Source organism: Haliotis asinina, chromosome 2, assembly GCF_037392515.1.
Source record: "Haliotis asinina isolate JCU_RB_2024 chromosome 2, JCU_Hal_asi_v2, whole genome shotgun sequence".
Lineage (NCBI taxonomy): Eukaryota > Metazoa > Mollusca > Gastropoda > Lepetellida > Haliotidae > Haliotis > Haliotis asinina.
Window position 1 is genome coordinate 41,116,230 of NC_090281.1, and position 21,316 is coordinate 41,137,545.

The 21,316-nt window shown below is 40.0% G+C and overlaps 1 protein-coding gene across 2 annotated transcripts in view; it reads right to left on the reverse strand.

Annotated features, from left to right (window-relative positions):
* LOC137273709 (SUN domain-containing ossification factor-like) overlaps window positions 1–21,316 on the reverse strand; it is a 92,605-nt gene that overhangs the window by 6,861 nt on the left and 64,428 nt on the right. For both annotated transcript variants that reach the window (XM_067806511.1, XM_067806510.1), the window contains exons 8-13: window positions 14,075–14,143; window positions 13,573–13,647; window positions 8,286–8,358; window positions 6,888–6,970; window positions 5,424–6,474; window positions 5,074–5,185 (exon numbers count right to left, since the gene is read on the reverse strand). In XM_067806511.1, coding sequence (XP_067662612.1) covers window positions 5,074–5,185; window positions 5,424–6,474; window positions 6,888–6,970; window positions 8,286–8,358; window positions 13,573–13,647; window positions 14,075–14,143 — 1,463 coding nt within the window. The remainder of the gene's footprint in view (window positions 1–5,073; window positions 5,186–5,423; window positions 6,475–6,887; window positions 6,971–8,285; window positions 8,359–13,572; window positions 13,648–14,074; window positions 14,144–21,316) is intronic.

A 21,316-nucleotide genomic window follows, 5' to 3' on the forward strand; every position in this document is an offset into this window, starting at 1 on the left:
CAGTTTACAAACCCAAGAAGCCCTCCCAGAAGCAGTACTGGCAACTGGTCTATCACAATTTGTTTATTCATATTGTGAGATAGCTACACAATGAACAACCATTTTAGGATGGCAAAAACATTACAAGCTAAATAAGTCATCAGTACATATAGCTGGTTGCGACAAAGGATCCCTACTGATCCAGTAATTCTTTTCAATAAAACTTTAAGGTAAAGTCAAGAGCAAAGATCAAATCAAGATAAAAACTTAATGTTAAGTGATTTGAACTGTATATGTAAGCATATGAGTCATGCATTTTCATCAACAGAATAATGTAATTTTCTGAATAAAATTGATATTTTGTACTTTATTATTTATTGCTTATTATGCTTATCTCCTTCTGTGCGAAGATTGTGGAACACCTGAAATCCCTTTGAAGTTCCCTTCTGTTTGAAGCAGACATACAATATACTCAACCACCAGAAACCTGTTTCTTGTCAAATCAATCTCATGACCAGCCATGCTTCTCACTCTCTCTGCAATTTCATAAGCCTGACACAACAATTACAGTGAACCCAATATGCCTGAGAGGGGTGGTTGGGAGGGATTGACTTCATGAGTCAGGACAAGTATACAACATCAATTTTATTCAGAAAATTACATATTTTTCCTTATCCTGACTCATGCTTATTATGCTTACAGAATCTGATGGAATCGGCAGTGGGTCAGGCCACGATCGATTCTGTTGGCTGCCATATACCGGTAAGTACGTCCAGTACTATAAGGGCAGTACTTTGGCCCTGTTCTTCCAATCTTCATCCATGAAATGGGGACCACACCCACTCAGACTTCACTTCTTGTGAAGTGACTACTGACTTGATCGTGTGGATATATAGATAAGCTAGCACCCTGCTAGTGTCTAATGCAACTTTACGTCAAGATTTCTTATTGAGACAAGCAGTTCATATGTACAAGTACCTTCATTACAAGTACAGGTCATAATTACTCATGCTAGCCTGTTTTAGTTGTGCACATGGACTCTCAACCATTATACTCTGCAAAGTGTCTTTGTCTCCACAAGTCACATGGTTGACGAGTGAGTGAAACTTGGAGCCTTTGTGCAAGTGTTTGTGGTGGTGCTACAACAAGTGGCCCAAACTTGTGAATGCTGGAAATGTCCTCCAGGCCCTCTGTCATCCATACTAAGACAGAGTTGCGAGATACTTCCGTAGATGTCTCAGTAGATAAGGAGATGAACAGGCACTTGAACTTTGTCTTAGTTCATTGGAGACATCTTTTCAACGCTCTGAGTAGGCATAATGATAGATCCTGTGTATCATGCGGCCCGAGGACTGTAGATAATGCCATGGTGTGGAACTATTTGTCCAGTTGTCCAGGCAGTTCATTTTTGGCAATAAAATCCCATCTCAGCCCTAGGTGTACAATCTCACAAAGGCTGGAGTTGAATTATGTATGATTGAAGTCCAGAGCATGTATTTCTGTCTTCCATCCTGCTGTTGCTAGGTCAAGTAGAAACAGAGTTTCCTGAGTCTCTGGATGAGATGCCGGAGCTACGGTAGATGGAACATTCTGAACCTATTGGGTTTCAGTAGATAATCCTTATTGAACACTTTCACGTTGCAGATGAGTCAAACTCTTCTTTGAAGTTTTTCTTGGGAAGAAGAAATATTGGAGAGTAGGATCCGGGTGTTAAAGGTGATGTCTGCAGAGGAATCTTGTAGCCGTCTCATAGGATGCTCATGATGTAGTCGTCGTTGAGAAGCTGCTAATTCCTCCATAGCATTGAAGACTTTCACCCACTTGTGATGGTTGTACGGGAATGGCTGGGGGTGGAAGACTCCAGCTGTTCCAAACCTGATCGCTTCAGCGCTTCCCTCCTTCAGCGCCCCTTGAAAGTTGTCCTTTTCCAAGGGAGCTCTTGTTTCCTCCAGACGTGCAATGAAAGGAGTTCTTGTTGCCGCGAATATTGTACTTCATGTATCTCGCTCTCTGAACCCCAGAGAACTTAGATTTATTGGAGTAACACTGAGAAGTCTGTTTCATGACCGTGGCCAGAGTGTCAATAGATTTTATCATTATTACTTCTCTGGAGGTGTGGATGACGGATTTAGCGATGTCTTCGGTCACTGAATGCTGTAGTTGCAGACCATGGAGTCCGAAGCAGAGGTTTGGTAAAGCTGTAATATGTAATATTACAATGTAATAGATTTAACCCTACAGATGTAGAGGCTAGATGCTCTGAGATGAATTGCTGATAATTTTTCTGTGTGATGAGGGCAAAGAGGATCATTCTATCTTCTTCAGTCTCTGGGTTGCTGAACCTTGAGATGAGAGCCTCCTAGATGGAAACTTTGCACACTTGAAAATAATATCATGAAAATTGAGCAAGATAGGTTGAAACCAAAATAGTGATAAACACATAGCTCAAATGCAGCCTTTGCTCACGTGAAACGTCAAACCGATAATATGCACTCGTCTTGTTGAAATTGTGAAACACTGGAAATCACGTGACCCCTCTACGGCGGAACCGCACATGCCACATGGGTATAAAAACTGCACAGCACTGATGTCAGACATTCACTCTGGGAAAAGAACATCGTCTTTGAAATGGCAAGACTAACAGCACGACAACGCGAGTGAGCAACTGGAATGATTCAGATGGGAGCAATGTATACCCACGTTGCAAGAACCTATGGTTGTTCTCATGTTGCCATTGGCAACTTGTTGCAACGATACAGGCAGAGTGGACAGACATTGGACAGGTCCAGAACAGGCAGACCACAGGTAACCACGCCACAGGAGGACCTGTACCTGCATACATTGCACCTCTGCAACCGCTTCCTCACAGTGACATCATCGGCGGCGCATGATTTAGGTCAGCAGATCAGCACAACTACAGTGACCAGCAGACAACAGGTATCAGGGCTTATCGACCATTCAGTGGACAGATGTTGAACCGCAGGAGACTACGATGGGCGAATACAGTACGATGTTGGCAACAACGGGATTGGCAACGCGTGATTTTTCCGGATGAAAGCAAGTTCAGTTTGTTTCCTGTTGATAGCAGACAACATGTACACCATCGGAAAGGTGTGCATACAAGTCGTTCAGTACGGTGAAGGTGGAGTCATGGTGTGGGGTACAATTTGTGGTGACCTCCTTAGGCAACACCACTAATCATTAATGGAAATCTCAATGCACAACGTTACAGGGATGACATCCTTCGTCCTGTGGTACTACCCTACATTCAGCAACAGCCCCGGGGTGTTCTGTACAAGCACGACAATGTCAGGCCTCACACAGCTCGTGTTGTTGTAAACTTCCTTGCCCTAAACAATGTCGACATCTTACCGTGGGTGGCATGCTCTCCAGACCTTAATCCCATACAGCACCTCTGGGACAGGCATGTTACGCTCCGACAACACCCTCCTACCAACAGACAAGAGTTGCTACAAGCTCTTCAGGCTGAATGGAACCACTTGCCACGTAACCTCATTTGACGTATAATGTCTTTGGTCTGATGTCGAGTTCTTGCATGTATGACTGCACGAGGTGTTTCAGTTTTGGAATTAGAATGATTTCAATTCTGTGCAAAGTCTCATTTGCAAGTCAGCCAAGTTGAGCCAGCCGCTTGTTCTCCAGTTTGTACTTTGCAATAACGGTTTTGAGCTTCATTGATGAAATTGTAGTCTTCATCTACATCAGGTGCTTTCAGGGAGGGCTCCATTTGATGAAGAGGGAATCGCCGAGCCTTGAAGGAAGGGACATGTTGCTCATGACGTTTGGTCACAGTATGGAAGGCCATTGCTATGGTGTCCTGTACCATAGATGTCGCACATTCTGAAGAAATGTCAAGGTGTCGATGTCATCACTGAACATCTTGTACAAGTTGTGGGTGAGGGTGTCATTGAATCCTTCAAAAGTGAAGCAAGGACAAGTGCATTCGTAATGCATTTGAGATGTACTCTCTGAATCAGAGAAGATAACTTCCTTTACCTCATCTGATGCTGGAGGGTTGCACATATCCTTTTCCGATGAATCCTCTGTTCTTTCATGAATGCGTTTATGATTGGTCCGCATGGGTTCGATGAAAGTCGTCCATGAGCTGAACGTGGGAGTAATCGTCGTGCCTTTGTGCATCCCCGGAGTGGTCATCATCCTGTGATTGCTTCCATGCAGGTCTGTGCATGTAGCCCACATCAGACCATCAGAAGAACACAAGGAACGATGATGACATCTGCTACAATCACGGGATGTAGTCGGCAAATCCTTTAGACTGTAGCAGGATACATGCGTGCATACGCTCACCAAGTCAATGAAGGGTGCGTCATCCAATCTCCCTTCTGTCAACAGTTTTAATGAATAAAAATCCACGATATGTACGATAAACATTGTCAGTTGACATCTGCACTGAATGTCACTAGTTTACGTTATTTACCAGAGTGCAACAGCGGATTTGTTGAGCCACGGATTACCCCGCAGCTTAACTGAATCCACGGTATCGTGAAGCGCGTTATTGCAAACTGAAAATGACAAAATTTGGATAATAGGACTGAAATATATAGAGAACTTAGCTGCCTTAACGGAACCAAATGTACCTACAACACAGCGATGAAAGAGACAGTGACAAGCATGTGACTGATTTATTGGGAAACTGTGAGGCTTCTGTTGGTCGAGTGAAATTGTACGTCCACTTCAAACAGAAGGGAACTTCAAAGGGATTTCAAGTGTTCCACTATCTTCGCATCGAGGCAGGTGATAAGCATCATAAGGAAAAGGATATGGAAAAATGCTAACAATACAATAGCTTATTTATTTTCTCCTTTTCTTCATGCATCTCATGTACAAGGCATAGGGATTTGTTAATCTAGTACTGCAAGCAGTTTCTTGATGCTTATGTGGTACTTCAGGAGAGATGACAACTAAACATATCCTTGCTCAAAGCACAGAAGCATACTGTCCTATTGCCCACCAGGTGAGCTCTCTGTCTACATAATTAACCCCTGAGAGTGCCAGGACATACATCAGTGTTAGTGTAGCTGCTACATACACTTTGGACATGAAATAACATACCTTTAATTCGGCCTTGCCCGTCACATTGGTAAAATGTGCAGTTGTTTTATTCAGTAGTCTCATCATATCCTCAGACTGTTTCTTAAACCGATGGCTCAACTCATCTAAAAACCTGCATAATTAAAAGGTCATTCCATATCAAAGGAACCCTCTTTCACATTTTAAATGTGATGTATCTTATATTCAGCAACATAATGAAGTTATGTTCACTTATAAGATGGCATGTTAATTGTACTTAAAATTTTGAGATCATTTTATGTTCACTTCATTTTAAAGTGAAGCATGTTATTCTTAAATCAACAGAATCCTTTTTATATAGATTGATTATTAAACTGTCAGCTAAACATTACCTGCTGCTGAGAGAGACATTCAGTTCAAGTGACTTAATTCGGTTAGTAAGCCTCATAATAGCAGTTTCCCTCTTGGCTACAGGAGCTAATGGAACCTGCATGAGGTCAAGAGGCTTGTCTTTGTTTACTGTGATATTCTCAGCTTTAACAACACTCTCTGTGGCATCAACCTCTTGACTAGAGCTATCCTTGTGCTCCTCCACCTCTTCCACCATTGTAGCTATAACTTTGGTGGGCAGAGTATCCACACTGCTGGAGACAACAACAGCTGGTGATGGAGACACTTTACTGCTGAGTGAAGTTTTCCCCAGGTCTTCTTCTTGTGTGCCACCTGTCCAAGGTTGTTGTGTTTCTAGCACTGGAGTCTGAGTCAGCTTGTGGGTGTCTTCCACAAAGGATGGTGTGCTGCTGGGCTTGAGGTGAGTCAGTGCCTCACTCTCCTGATGGCTGCTACTTACTGAGGGGCTGGATTCAGCCGGCTCTGTCTCATCCTGCTCAGCTTCAAGGCTCACTGTAATAGATTCTATGACTGTCTGCGTTGAATCCACCAATGAATCTGTTACTGTGTCCTGTACAGACCTCTCACGATTGTCAACAGTAGATACCTCTTGAGAAGCAGATACAGATCTGTCCCCATCACTTGTCCATGTTTCCTGCACACTCAGATTGCCCACTGTATCTGATGAAGATCCATGTGATGTGTTAAGCTTTGGACTCTCTTCCTTTAAGCTGTGTGAACCAGTTATGTCTGTTTCATGCTTGAAGCTAGTATCTGAAGGAGTCCTTAGGGAAGGGACTGCCTTTTGCCCCGAGGAGACAACGGTTGGTTCAGGATGTGATGAACATGTCTGTGTGATCTTGTTACTTAGCATTGTTTGAATATAGGAGCAGAACATACGGTGACGGCTTGTCTTGTTCTTCTGTGAAGATGTTGAACATATCTCCACAGAACCTTGATACTGTGATGACAGCAATGTCACCAAATTCTCATTTCCATTGTGCTCACTAGGTATCTGCTCATCATCTTGAAGCTTGGTTACAATTGGAGTATCTGAAAGCAATATATGAATATGTACAACAAACAGCATACCTCTAAAAGTACAAACAGTTTCAAGTAACTTTTATTCAATAGTTTCATAACTGAAATGTTTGATTCTAAGTTACATGAAATAATTTCATTGAACATGAGTTAAAAGTGTCAATATTTTGCATATCCACCTCATTGACGTGACATTTCAGAGCTGATTCTTATTCATTCTCACTGCTAGCTGGCATCACTAATATAGCACTAGCTTTTCCTGCATAGTAGATCCCCAGCATCACCCATCAACCATGCAATATGAATGAACTATCAACCACCAGTTTGCCATATGACTGCCAGCATACATGTTACATCTCCTGCAAGAGTGTCTCCAAGATTGGTGTGTACGTCACCTGTCCATGTCTTTTGTAAGCAGCACCCACCTGATGGTCCTGGCTGGATACTGGGTAGAGGGACTGCCACTGTGGGAACATCTGCAGCACTCTCCCACTTTACCTCACTAACTCTGAAACAGACCAAAGTCTGTCAATCTCATATGCAACCCTCTAGTGCACAATCAGTATATACAACTAAACAAAATGATCAATATGATTAGAAGATATGACTTTACAATGACCAGGCATTCCAGTCTACATGCGCCATATGACTGTGCCAGTAAACGTAGTGGTTAGTATTATAGTTCAACTCTCTGGAGGACAAGTGACATTAGGATGAACCTTGGTTAGTTCAGATGGGCATCTAAACACAAAGTACAATATTCTTTCTGTCAATGCCTTTCATCCCTTTCACTGAAGTCAGTTAGAATAAATAATTCTTTTAAATGTGAATATAACACAGCTATGCAGAACAAATTGAAAGTCTGGATTGTACAATAACATACAAGTGTTCAGGGAGTGCTGCAAAATGGTGATGTCTCATAATGATATTGAAGTTTGACTACTTTCTTGAATGTAGATATTCTGCATGAAATCTACTGTCACAAAACTTGTGTTACACCGAGAATAACTTGTAATTTTGAACCTCACTTATGTTCTGACAAATCATTGTCTGATATTTTCTTTCAGGAATGCTGTCATCAACAACACAAATGGTGTGACATGAATTTGATGCAGACTGAAATGAATGCAGGGTTCAGAAATGTAATGACAGAATGAGGATTGCACACACTGTATTATTATACAGGGTCATTATCTTACCTCACACAGCAATGTCATTTTCTGACTGGCTAAGGGGCTCTTCTGTTATTTTCAATGTACCCCACTTACAAGCGAACTACATTTCAGTGTACCCCACTGCCAGTAACAACTTATTCGGTACTTTGTGGTAGTACTTCTTTATCTATAATAACATTGAATCATGCATGATGAGTGGAAAGTACCAATGCTTTGCAAATGCAAATCAATGGATGGGAGATAACTAAAATTCTGTTTTTCTTGTATCATCTACAAAATCTAGCAATGGCTACGAAAAGATTTATCTCGCATTCCAATAAAATCTGTTTTGACAAAATGCTCAAATGAAGTCCCTGTAAATATAAGGAAAGGGGAATTATACCATGGCGACTTTACTAAGACAATACCTGCGAGAAAAACAACAAGATGCAAGATTTGCATCTTTTGATTCACATTGATTGCTGTAGTGTATGAACTGATACCCATGCTTCAAACAGTTCAAAATTAACACTGAGGTTTTGGTAGGACAAATATAGTGTTCACTGGTCCTTCGGGCTCGGGGAATATAAACAAACATCAAGGGAACATCAACCCATGCCCACCTCGTGACCAGTGAACAACTTATAATCTTGCATGCCTTATACTTACTTGCCGTCTTCTTCTGGCACGCAGGGCAGCAGGTAGCCATCATGAGAGTAGTTCAATCCAACATCTTTCTCACCTGCAACAGGAGAAATATTTAAATATACTTTGCGGCACAAAACAGCAAACATGAAAATGGTACATGTTTGCAGCAGCAAGAGTGAAATGTCATTCCTACAGTTTCAATCCTTTTTCTTTTATGTTCCTGGAACAAGATGTAACAAAACTGATTCCATAATGAAAGGCATGGGTTAGCAATGAGCTATTTCTGATGACTCATAAGATAACAATATGCTGTCATACCATACTATCTTATAGCCCAGTTCAACAAGGGTTGTTATCTCCTTGAAAATTACCTCCCCTTTGAAGCTTATTTGCTCACTAAAACAATTAAAAGGTATGCTGACCTACTTCCGGAGAGCAAAATGGAGGACTGGCATCCCATTACCAATGAATTGAAAGGAGTGAAGGAAAAGACTTCAAAGCCTGCGCATCGACACCAATGTTGTGTCTGTTGTAAATATCGTGTGAAGAACATGAATGGAAAAAGTTTCACTTTTCACCGCTGTCCAGCAAAGAAGACCTTACAAAAGGCTTGGTTCCAGCAAATATGAACTGTCAGTAAACATTTTCAGTTCAGCGAAAAGTATGACAGATTGCCTTTCTGTCATGGCAAATACATTGCTGGTAAAAGTTTGCAACAGTATTTATCCGGAAAGACAGATTTACTAAGATCTTTGAAGCCAACAAGGTACAAAAAAAAGTTTCCTAATACTAATTTTCTATAAATATGAATGTGGGTCCCAACATCTACATGTTTATAGATTTATTCAGACTAGAGGCAGTCAAAATATTCTAAACATTTTGAATAACGTTAAGTAGCCCAGATATGCTTTCCAAAAGCTGAAACAATACAGGTATATTTGCATAGGCTTGTTTGTTTACTTCTGATCGAATATCTGTATGAAAGCTACTTTTTGTAAATCCTGCTTCGTTTGTATTGTATGAAACATACCTAAACAGGTAGCTATATCTGGCATTAATCATATACATCTATTTTTCGCAGGCAACTGAAGAGATTGTTGAAGAAATCATGTCTCCTGAGAATGCACAATATGATAATGATTGAAGTGTTCCTGGTAATGATGACAGTAGTGTATTCGCATGTTGTGGATCTTTTCTACAGGCTTCAAGTATGCTTCATGACTATATATACATCAGATATTAGCACATGTGTCAATAAAAGTGAGCAATTATAGGAGCTATTCACAGGAAAAAGTTCCTTCAAGTGTGCAGACTGACAAAGTAATAGACAGTCATGAGTTTCATTTGTTTCTTGTCACACTGACGCAATCAATGAAAGATAGCCATTTAGAACTGTAAGAATTCAAGTATGCAGACCTGATATTGCTTTTGAGGACATATCACATTCTGGTGATAACTGTATGTTCTGCACGGGAATCCATAACAAAAACATTTGAGGCACATTTTGATGAAATGAATGATGCAGAGGAACACACAGAGCTGGTAGAGGGAGAACAGTGGAAGACGTCAGATTTTGAGGACTTCTGAACAGCTGATGAATAGTTTTATTAGTTTTCATGTGTCTGCAATTCAGTCTAATTATTAAGGACTTTGGAGGTTTCTAAATCCACCTGCAGCAACATTCTGATCACTGAATTTCACACCAACCTGTTAATTTGTCTTTTCCCATCACATGGCCTCAAAACATGTTGCTGAGTATACAGTGCCGAACAAGTTCAAGGTTAAATATTCTGATTGCGGAGTAATCATTGACTCTACCGAGATCTTTACAGAAACTCCATGATCACAATTTAATAAAACTCTTCCAGTGTTATCACTTCTGTGTCTGATTTGGGAGCATTAGTCATAAACACTTAACAGAGCGATGAGGAATACTGAATATATGTATAAGTGGAGATTCAGTTCTGGCAGATAAGGACTTCTTAGTCTCGGAACTGATAATTCCAAGAGGTATGAAATTAATAATTCCACGACTGGAATGCTCCTGATTTAACAAGAACACGAGACCAAGTAGAGGAAACAAGAGCTAATCTTAGAATTGATAGGCAGGTGGCAATAGAAAGGGTAAAAAACTTCTACAGGGTGTACAATGTACTGGTAATGCCTATTACAATTGCAAAGCAGGCTTTCATTTGGAAAATCTGAGCTGCATATTCTAATTTGCAACCACCACTTGATAATGATGAAGAAGATTAACTAATGTGCTGTTTATCATGTTTGATCAGTATGTATATAAGACACACCTGGAAAAAAATCAGTTATCTTATCATAGAACATTGATAAAATTGCCTTTTGCACATTGAATATTATCATAATGCTTTGGAATATTTATAACTAAATTTCTGTGTGATGCAAGTATATTTTCTTGATCTTTGACGTAATTTTCTAAATAAAATATGCATCCTCACTCATGCTTAATTGCTTGTCTCCGTCTTCTATTTAAAGTGTAGTGGAACACTTGAAATCCCTTGAAGTTCCCTTCTTCAAAAGTGGACGCAAAATCGCCCTCACCCACGAGTACCCTCCCATGCTTCTATGTTTTGGCGCCATTATTGGTCACATGACCAGCCATAATTGTCACTCTCTCTGAGAAATCACTGCCCAAACACAAGGATTTGCAGGGAAATCCAACTGACATGAAGAGGAGGTTGGGTTGGAAGCTGACGTAAAATCATACTCAACCACTATTACCTCCCTTTCCCTCCACACGGTCATTATACAGGTTCCACTACACTATATCAGTATCACACGCTGCCCGAGCGAGGACCGTATGGAAACAACTCAAACGGACAGAGGCCTGTGACAGCTGTGATTGGATGAAATAATGTAAGATGTGTATGTGTTTTAAAAGCACATCCACCCTGCTATTAAAACTGACCACAATTTTAAGTATTTAGTGCTGTCATTTTTATCACCATGGGTTATGCTTATGTGTGTACATATATTTTGAAGTAGGTGACATTCGGTGCGGAGCTGGGGGTTGATGTGTTCCGCTTCCTGTGCTTGGCAAATGTGCCGGACAAGTTGGCCACAACTTGTGTTTCATTGTAGCTTAGAGGCCAGACTGTGCCCATGTGTACATGGAATGGCTGTTGATAGCCTGGATATTTTTTTAAAAAAATATAAGGTTACTATAGAAGTCTATGGGAAAACATTTGGTGTTGTGTAACCTGTATAGTGACATTGCTAGATGTGTTCATCTGCCAAATTACAACCCATATCCAAATATGTACAGGTTTTATGATCACTCATGCTACTCTGTCTCAGCGTGCGCATAGACACTCAACCAACCACCTAGTGAAGGTGTCCACAAGTCACATGATAAGGGTGAGCTATTTCTAGGATCTCTGAGGAACCATTACTGATGTGCTACAACAAGAAGCCCAAATTGGTGAATGCCTGTGACGTCCTCAGTGGTAGTGTCTCTAGCTGTTTGCACACATCGTATCTGATTTCCAAAAACAGCCCTCCATCATTGCTGCAATTTATAGCAATTTCCATGTAAAGCGAGCATAGATGCCACAGCTCTCACTTTGTGTGGAATGGAGGCTCCTGGTGGCCCATAGTCCTGAGGATTTACATGCTCATACAATAACAGTTCCCATCCAGATTGACACCGTTGTTCATGAGATTTCTGTAGATGTCTCTGTCAACAATGGAATAGATAGAGGCTTAAATTTCCGCCGCCTTGTTTGTTTCCATTTGAAATAAATCTTGAGAGCTAAAACGGGACACAAAGATTGATCCTACATAACATGTGATGTGAGCACTGTAGTTAACACTGAGACATGAAATTGTCTATTAGGTTGTTCCGGCAACCGATTTTTTGCAATTAAATTGAAATATAGTCCCAGGTGTACGATATCATGATTTGTGGAGTCAAACAGAATTGTCACAAAATCCAATGCATGAATTTCTGATGTCAAGGCTGCCATGGCTAGGGAAAGTGAAAAAAGTGTCAAATATTCAAAGGATGTCCAATCCAATGGTTCGTATTCCACACTAGTGAGGTGTTGTAAAACAACATGAAGATCTCAAGCTGGGGCTTTGAATTTCTGTTGTTGATCCTCTAATTTGAAATGAGCCAAGTAACAAGAAGTAATTCTAGTGCTTCCGTTAATTTGGTGCCTGATTTCATAAATATCTGTACTGAGCAGAGCTAGGTAAGTTGAAAGTGTCGATCCTTCTAATCAAAGAACAATGGTAGTAGATTCAATGCACTGGCAACCCACATCATGTCAGACAATTTAAAAATTAGATGGGATATATTTCACAGATTGTCAAATAACAAATATTATGGGATATCAATGAATACTACTTTTCCCAGTCTATACCAAGATGAAAGTGTATTTCATCATTGTTTTGCTCAATGTGACGATATGCCCATATGCAATGCTTACATGTGCAGTGTTTGTACAGAATTTCAAGACCAATATTTAAGGCTTTTGTCCAGGCTTCTTATGGCCAAATGCCCCAAATTTCTGACTTTTTCAAGATTGTACGAACGCTGATGTGGCAAGACATTCATCTCAGTACCCACAAGAAAACAAAACAACAGCAACATCCAGTTGTAATAATTCACTCTGGATCAGCGCCCTTAAAATAGCAATATAAACCTAAAGTGTGCATCTCACTATATGTTAGGTCATCTCTTGTTTTCCCAGAATAACCGCATTTGAGGTACAGGATTTTTTAGCTAGAAAGACCTCTTCCTAGGTTTTACTTTTCTAAACTTTACATGAACATCAACATTCCAATGATACATGAGTTTTTTAAATCAATTGAAAAATATTGTTCAAGATTATACTCACAATACAAATGTTTTCCCAAGGGGGATTGAAATACAAATGTTTTCCCAAGGAGGATTGAAACCGCAGAAGTCACATCTGTAGGCAGACGGTTATTGTTATGGAGCTTCATTAAATGATCATCTACATTGTAACTACCCATCATTGACAGTATATATGTTAGAGAAAACACTTCTCTTCGGTTTTGGTAGACAATGTAAAACCATCGGGGTTGGGAAATCCCTTCCCCTCTGGTTTTACATTGTCTACCAAAACCGAGAAGTGTTTTCTCCTATACGTACAAGATGCCAATAACTAGTGACTAGTGTCTTCAAAGGAGCTACTAAGAGACTCCATGACAACAAACGCTGACATCCTTGTGAGACAATCAGACCCTGACAATGTATTGATGAAAGTTGCAGTTGTATTGTGAAATTAGTCACAGTAGAGAAGTGTCTTACTTGGGTTTTTTTCTGTTGTGCTCTGCTCAGCCTCATCCACATTCAATACCTTCTTAACCAAGTTCATCACTGTGTCTGAAGAACAAGTATCTAGTTTCACCAACTGAGACAGGTACTAGTATTTAGCAGTATAAAGCAGAAAGTTATTCATGAAAATGTCTAGAAGATGCTGAAAGATAACTGTCCCGTTAATGTCTTGCATCAAGCCACTGAACAATTTCAACAGTCTTGAATATAATGTAACATATTATTATACACATCCAAATTCCCTTTCAGTTCAAAAATTTTAACATTGCTGTTAATATCTCAATCTCAAACTGATGCAAAAAGCTATAAGTTTATCAAAATATCCATCGGTATTAGAGGTATCTGCAACTACTTCAGCTCAGGGAAACTTCAAACTTTCCAAAATGTTTTCACATGCATCACCACCAGCACTTGTTATTTTCATTAATGAGCTGCATCTGGAGATGTACATTGTGCCCAGTATCTGACAACCTACCCTTTGCACTCATAAACAGATTCCTTGAGTTGTCCTTGGTTTCATCTTCATCTCCATCCTGAAGGATCACTGCAAAAGAAAAGGGCAAGCTGTTCACAACATAAGCCGCAAATTGTTTGAAACAATAAAAAAGCTGGATCTTCATGGTCATTTTTAATAATAAGGACAATAGGCTAAATGATAAGGACAAGTGGCAGGGCTCTATGTGGGAGAACTGTCATAACACCAAGGTAATGTAACATATTTCTAGAACTCACAGTTGCTGTTTAAGATGCCAAAGATCTCTAGGTTTTGAAGCAATACGTTACTTCAGATTCTTTTTGACGTGGTTTTAACCAATGAATATTGATCCACCCCAAGCCTTTCATCTAATCTTAGATAAGGTATATACCAGTAGGAAGTATGAAATAGATGCATGAAAGGTTTTATGTTGTGAATTACAGAAAACAAGTGACTATGGCCCTCTCTAGTCCAAAATTTGGCACTCAGATGAAGATCACGAACCCGTGTACCCAACAACTTGGATGCTTTTCCAAAAAACAACATTCAAACATACATGTGGCTGTTCCAACTTCCAGTCTATGAATAATCAACATCAATGCGTGAATCTTATCAAATTCTAAATATTTTAGATATTTAAATGCTTACCTTACCATAGATCTTATCCATACTACCTCAAGCTTCCCCAAATGAGATCAAACAGTCATTGATGAGCCATTCCCATGAATGGTTACCTCATGTATCGACGAATGTATGGGCACGGAATTGACATGATCTCTGTACCCGCGCAAGCGTAGGCCATCCAAAAATCACTTTTACTGATAACTTGGTCCTTTTAACTTACCTTACCATAGGTCTTATGCATATGGATTCGACAGATGGATGGTGGTGTCAGACAGATGGATAAGGGATCCAGAAGCAAGCTACAAGTAGTCCCAGGCTCATCCTGAAACATGAGACAGCAAGTAACTCAAGGAACCCGAAGGAAAACCAAAACACCTAAAAGGTGAAAGTTATCCATAAGACCAATGGTAAATATGAGTAATTACCTAATGGCCGAGTGAGTTGCTGGGCAACTACTAACAGACCAAAACACTCTAGACCCTCCACATCTTCAACAACCAAGTCAGGTAATGACTGGTGAAGACTGCAGTCTATTTTCAAAAGCAGCCTTCCATTATGGCAGGGACAGTGCAATTCCTGTGTAAAGCCATGGTGGAGGCTAGTGCTTTAATCTCATGCAGGTTATTAGCTGAAGGGTGAGGGAGATTCGCAGTGCTGTAGGTGGCTAAAATGGTGTGATGAAGCCAAATTGCCACCGTGTTTTTGTTGACTTCCCCTTTAGTAGAAGAAGAAAAAGGGATAAATAGCCTTTTTCTAGAGCACCTCCTGAAAGCCAGTCTTGCAATATACAACTTCAGAGCTCAGACTAGACAAAGAACTTCTTCTTCCACATCATAAGGCCCCAAGATCGAAGAAAGAGGAGGAAGAGAGAACGTCCTGCCTGACTGACCAGGAGGTTGATTCTTAGCAATAAAGTCCCACAATAATCCTAGATGTACACAGCCATGTCGAGATTGCTCAAATCGAATACACGTGACATCCAGAGCATGAAGCTCACGTACTTGCTGCCGTGGCCTGGCTTAAGAGAAACACTGTCTATCTGGAATGGTCCTCAAAAGGAGGCCTTGTCCAAAGGCTCATAGGGGAAACCTCTAAAATGCTGTAGAACGATATTTAAGTCCCAAGTCCTTTCTTCCACCTTAAAAGCCTTCAGCATAGCAATAATTTCTGCCACCTTGGAAACTTGCATGTCACATTTCACTGCCAGAACTGAATTCAAGGCCGAAAGGTCCCAATAGTACAGCCTTTAAGGCGTCTGGACTTCCGAAGATACAGAAGAAACTGAGGAGAGACCTTAAACGGATTTATAAACTTCAGACGACTAAAGACTTCTCAAAAGAAGACCATTTGTCATCATATAAGGATCTAGTTGACACCAGGTGAGCCAAAACTATGACCAAAGCTGATGACAGAGACATCACATTGACTGCCCAAGCTTCTGGCTCTGGGATGGGACACATAAACAAAGGCAACTGCTGATTGAGACTGGTCTATTAGGGGGCGACCATAACTGAGGCACAACAACTGAAAGGCTTGTAGATGGCTTCCCGGATGGTTTGTTGTGCCTTGACAAGGTGTCTGCGAGGACATTCCTGCACCCTGGAACATGTTGAGCCCTTGCTACGATGTTGTTGTCATGACCGGTTAACTGTTTGGTTAATAATATTTGAATGTTTTCTGCTAACAGAGCATGTTGTACCTGAGAATACACGTTTGACTGGGATGTCGACGTCAGAGGGGACAGTGTGATTGGCAGCTTGTATCCGGTTCCCAGGATGTTGGTAACAAAGGGGTCCTCTAGGATTTTCCAACTGGGCCAGAAGACCCCTAGTCTCCCACCTACAGATGTCGGTTGAACTGGCACAAATGGGGGTGGGCCAGAGTAAAGGCGCTTGCTCCTATCCCTACCAGGTGTCGCAGAAGGCTCACGGGCACACTCCTGTTGTCGTCTCTGACCATAGACATCGCTACTCCCATCCACTGCCTCTGGGAAGGGAAGTCTGTATGGCCTCACTCCGTGAGACATAACAGCATTTATCCCTGCCTCTAGTTGCTGGCTTCCCACAAAAAGCGGAGCCTAGGACGTCAAATGTGGAAAGAGACACTTCAGTGTTGGTGAGCTCTGCATGCTGCCGATACACTTCCGGGAATCTGTCGTCAAATAAGAATCTAGAAGTAAAGGGAGCTCGTAATGGTTTGTGCTTGAATTCCTCCTGCCAGGAACAAGATTCTGGGAATCCTGAATGGAACAAAGTTGAAGTCATGGCCAACGCCGCTCATAAGTGCACAAGCAAATCATGAAGCACCTTCCCCTGCCATTGACAAAGCGTCGAGAAATGTTCAATCCTAGAAGCATTATCTTCCCTCAGATCCCACACCGCCGCTGACATGGCCGAAGAAAGCACTGACATAGGCTTCAACATCCGCTTTAACTCCGTGTCAATAGCCACCAGCTTGTAATCTTGAACCTGGTCAATGACTGAGGTTAACCTGATAAACCTTTCAAAGATTCGTCCTGCATAGCACCAGTATCAGTTACAACTTGGAGTAGTCTAAGAGAGCGACAGCATCAGTGACCATAGGATGCAGTGGTATCAAAAGTTCCAGAGACAGTCTAATATGTGATGGGTTATTACTGTCTGCTGACGGTGATGGACAATCTGGAAGCCTGTCGGTGATCCACTCATATATTGCCGAAGGAGGTAAATAGGTGCCACCATTGTCAGTATCATCTAACATATCCTCATCATAATCAGGAGGGAAGAATTGCTCCTCGGAATCCTCCCATGAGTAGGCACGAGGAGTTGGAAGCAGCGATCTCGATCTAGACCTGTGGTGAGCAATCTTGAATGACTTTCCCCTTCAGCGTCGGCATCAGAAACAGAGTCAGCACTGGAACAGTAGGGAGAGGCACTGGCGATGGCAAGGTGGAGTCTGAGACCAAAGCAGGCGTTGGCGTTGGCATTGGATTAACGTTAGGTAGTAGCAAGGAACGTAGTAGTTTCTGCACCTCAGGATGAGAAAGCGCATCAGGCCTTGACAAGTCAAGCGTTGCCTAGCTGATGCTGCTGACTCCTGCAAGATATCTAAGGCTGATGCTGAAGAATTGACTGCTGAGTGAGACAAACAAGATGGCTGCCCCCACAAAAACATATGCAAGCCATAATGATAAAACGTGGCTGAAATACAAATTGAGTGCAAAGGAGAAGAAAGCCAAGGAACAAAACTCCCCAAATACCCGTACAACCAAGAAACAACATGGGAAACACCCACATGGCAACGAACAACACGAGGTAGCCAGGTAAGTGAAGAAACTTCATCTTTACAGATAAAATAGGGAATAAAAACCATACCTACTGATGAAAAGGTAATGACTTTTAATCACAAACAATAGATGATCTGAAATTAAGTAAAACAACAACACGTCCATACTCAAGGACGTTAGAAGTAAAAGTGATTTTTGGATGGCTTGCACTTGCGCGGGTACAGAGATCACGTGACTTCCGTGCCTATACATTTGTCGCTACCTGAGTTAGCCATTCATGGGAATGGCTCATCAACAACTGTTTGATCTCGTTTATTGAAGCTTGAGGTAATATGCGCAAGACTTATGGTAAGATAAGCTAAAAATTAAATGTTCTTGAATAAAGCAATTGATATTCAATGTCATGGAAGCATCTGTTACCTTTCATTATTGCAAAAAGCATATCATAGCAGCGTAAGTGTCACTGTCACCCAGTTCTATGTGATCAATAATGTGATTAATATTCATGAGATGGGGCGATAATATCTTATTACACCTAAAAATGCTGTAATATGATAGGATGTGTCCTTGAAAAGAATCCAATGTGCTTTCAAGATTATCAAATATTAGCCCATTTATGCATAGGGTCTTAGATTTCCATCAAAGGACAAGGTATGATAGAGGCCCTTACTGACCCACAACATGTCATGATTATCAAAATTTTACAACACGATAATTTTAGCATAAAAGGAGCTAAATTAATTGTCGAAGTTACCTCCAATTGCATTTTTATGTTTCTAGTGTTGTTAGTTTTTCTCTTTGAAGACCTCAAAGTTAACATATTTTACAATATCTTCTAGAAACCTACATTTTCTGATTTTCAGAGTGATAGAAAAGTGTGAGCAAAAGCGTGACCCATCCCAATTTTTTCACCACATATGAAGCGAGTAAATTAGAATGTACACCTAAAAAATTGTAGTGGGTCACGCTTTTGCTCACATCAAAATCTTTAAAAAAGTACATTTTTTTGGTTTATGAAATTGCCCCATACAACATCTCAAAAAGTAAACATTGACATAAACTAACATCTTTAAAAACAATCCATCACATTTACACATCTGTGCCATGATACATTATATTTTGAATGGTTTTGTGCTCTAAAATACACATATCAAACATCGTTATTAAAATTTTCAATATCATAAGGCAATCACAAGGCAGATTTATGGGAGGTAAACATTGGTGTTTGGTTGTTGGTCTCTGCTAGAAAAGTAAGAAGATGTCTGAAGATTTTCAAAATATGATCAAGCAGTACTGTAAAGGTGAAAATCTTTGTTATTGTGTAAGAATTTGATCATAGTTTTTCTATCAACTGTGTATCAAACACCTTTGAGTCACCTGTCACTGTCAAAATAACACTGTCATTCAACAGGATTGCCATGTATAAACATATGCACCTGATGTTTCCAATCACATATTAGATTTCAATTAACCAAAATGACTACACTTAACTGTATGAAAAGGATGTTTTAGCTAGAATAAGAACATTGTGTCAAGGTCTAGCAGGTGATGAACACAAGCAGACGTCAAGTCATACATAGTTGTAAAGTGTAATATATAAGCTTAAATTCACACTGGGAGGCAAAGGAATATGTAGCCTAATGGTTTCAATAGTGGACTGTAGGTTTCTTTTGTTATCAGACATGCAGGTTCAAATCCATGTAACTTTTCTTTCTTTTTTTCAAAGTTTGTTTATCAAGCCTACAATGTTTAACTAAACTGTTTCACATCAAATCCAAATATTGTAATTTTTTTCTCAAGTTTGGTAATCTATGTTACAACACTGGTGAAACAAGCTTTAATCAACATCATGTAAATCTTTTCTTAAGACACTGACCATTCACCTTTTCAAGTCGGTCTAGTTGCGTTTGTACCCAATATTTTAAATTCATTTTTTATACATTTTGATCTACTTTAAGTTTATACACTTTTGAATACTGCAGTTCTTGAGAGTGAATCAGATACTCAGATTGATGACTGTGTGAATGAAGAGTAATAATGGATTTTTTATATCTTTAAAGTGGATAAGTTGTGAATAATTACTCTGTGAAGTCTTTTGAATACTGACTTTAACATGTGCATGGTGTTGATATGAACCTGCACTGACAATGAAATTTTACCCGAAATGGGCCCCTTTGAGGTCAAGACCTGTGATTTTTAGTGCAACATGGTTGGCTATTGTAATAACATATGATGATTGAGATGTTAACTGTATATTTACTAAAACTGGTTGTAAATGCTGACCTGTACCACGTACTAGTTAGAATGAAGCTGTGCCCAAAATGAAGCTTTACCCAAAACAGGCCCCTGTGATTCTTAGTGCAACATGATTGGTTATCATGCTTACATGTTGTACAATGGACCCATGGATTACATTTGCAAAGATTGCTGTGAATAATGACTGAGTTTTGGGGACACAATTGGCAAGTAATTGAATTAACAATGTTTTGCAACCCTAATTGGGCCCCTTGAAGTTAAAACATTATGACTGACATTGACATGTTTTTCAGCATGACTACCTGTCGTAAAACTGCTGTAATATGTATGTAAATAAAATAACAGTTGTAAATAAGCCATTATGGCACACTGATATTTCAGACTTCTTGTTATTTTTCATGGGAATTGATGAAACCCATTTTGGGCCCCTCTGCAGAAAAATTACACCTCAGAACATATAAAATATAGCATTTTTATGCAAAGCTAACTTGTCTCTAAACAAATAAGATGTTTTCAGCCAATTCTGTTAGTGGGCCAAAAACCACCCCTACCATACCTTGTCCTTTTATGAGCTGGTTTCTTTTGGCAAGCAATGAGAGAATGAGGTTTCATTTTACCAGCAAATAAAATTTCCCCCACTTTTTTACACTGCAAAAGTGCGTCCACAAAATGGGACAATACGCAGATGAGTGAACTTAAATTAGGTGATATATTATGCTTAGGTGAGCGATCAACCTCTTAAATCTTAAAATTGACTTTCTTATTTTAAAAGTTTTCTTTTGATTAATATAATCAATGTACATTTTATGGTCATTCTTGATCCACTAAAACGCTTTCTGATGAACTAAACATCATAGTTGATAAAAAACAGGATTGATGTTTATTGAGACTTCTTCCAGTGAAAACGTTTTGGTTTCAAACTAAAGACTAACCGTTTATTGAGTAACACAAATTTCTTCTTCCAAAATTCCACTGAAAGGAGATCATGTCAATGGTTTTATTGAGACTAAATCTATACATATGGAAATTAATTAAGCAACACCAAATTCAAAGACACATAAAAACTTAACAAAGTTTAACGAAGTAATTTTGATGAT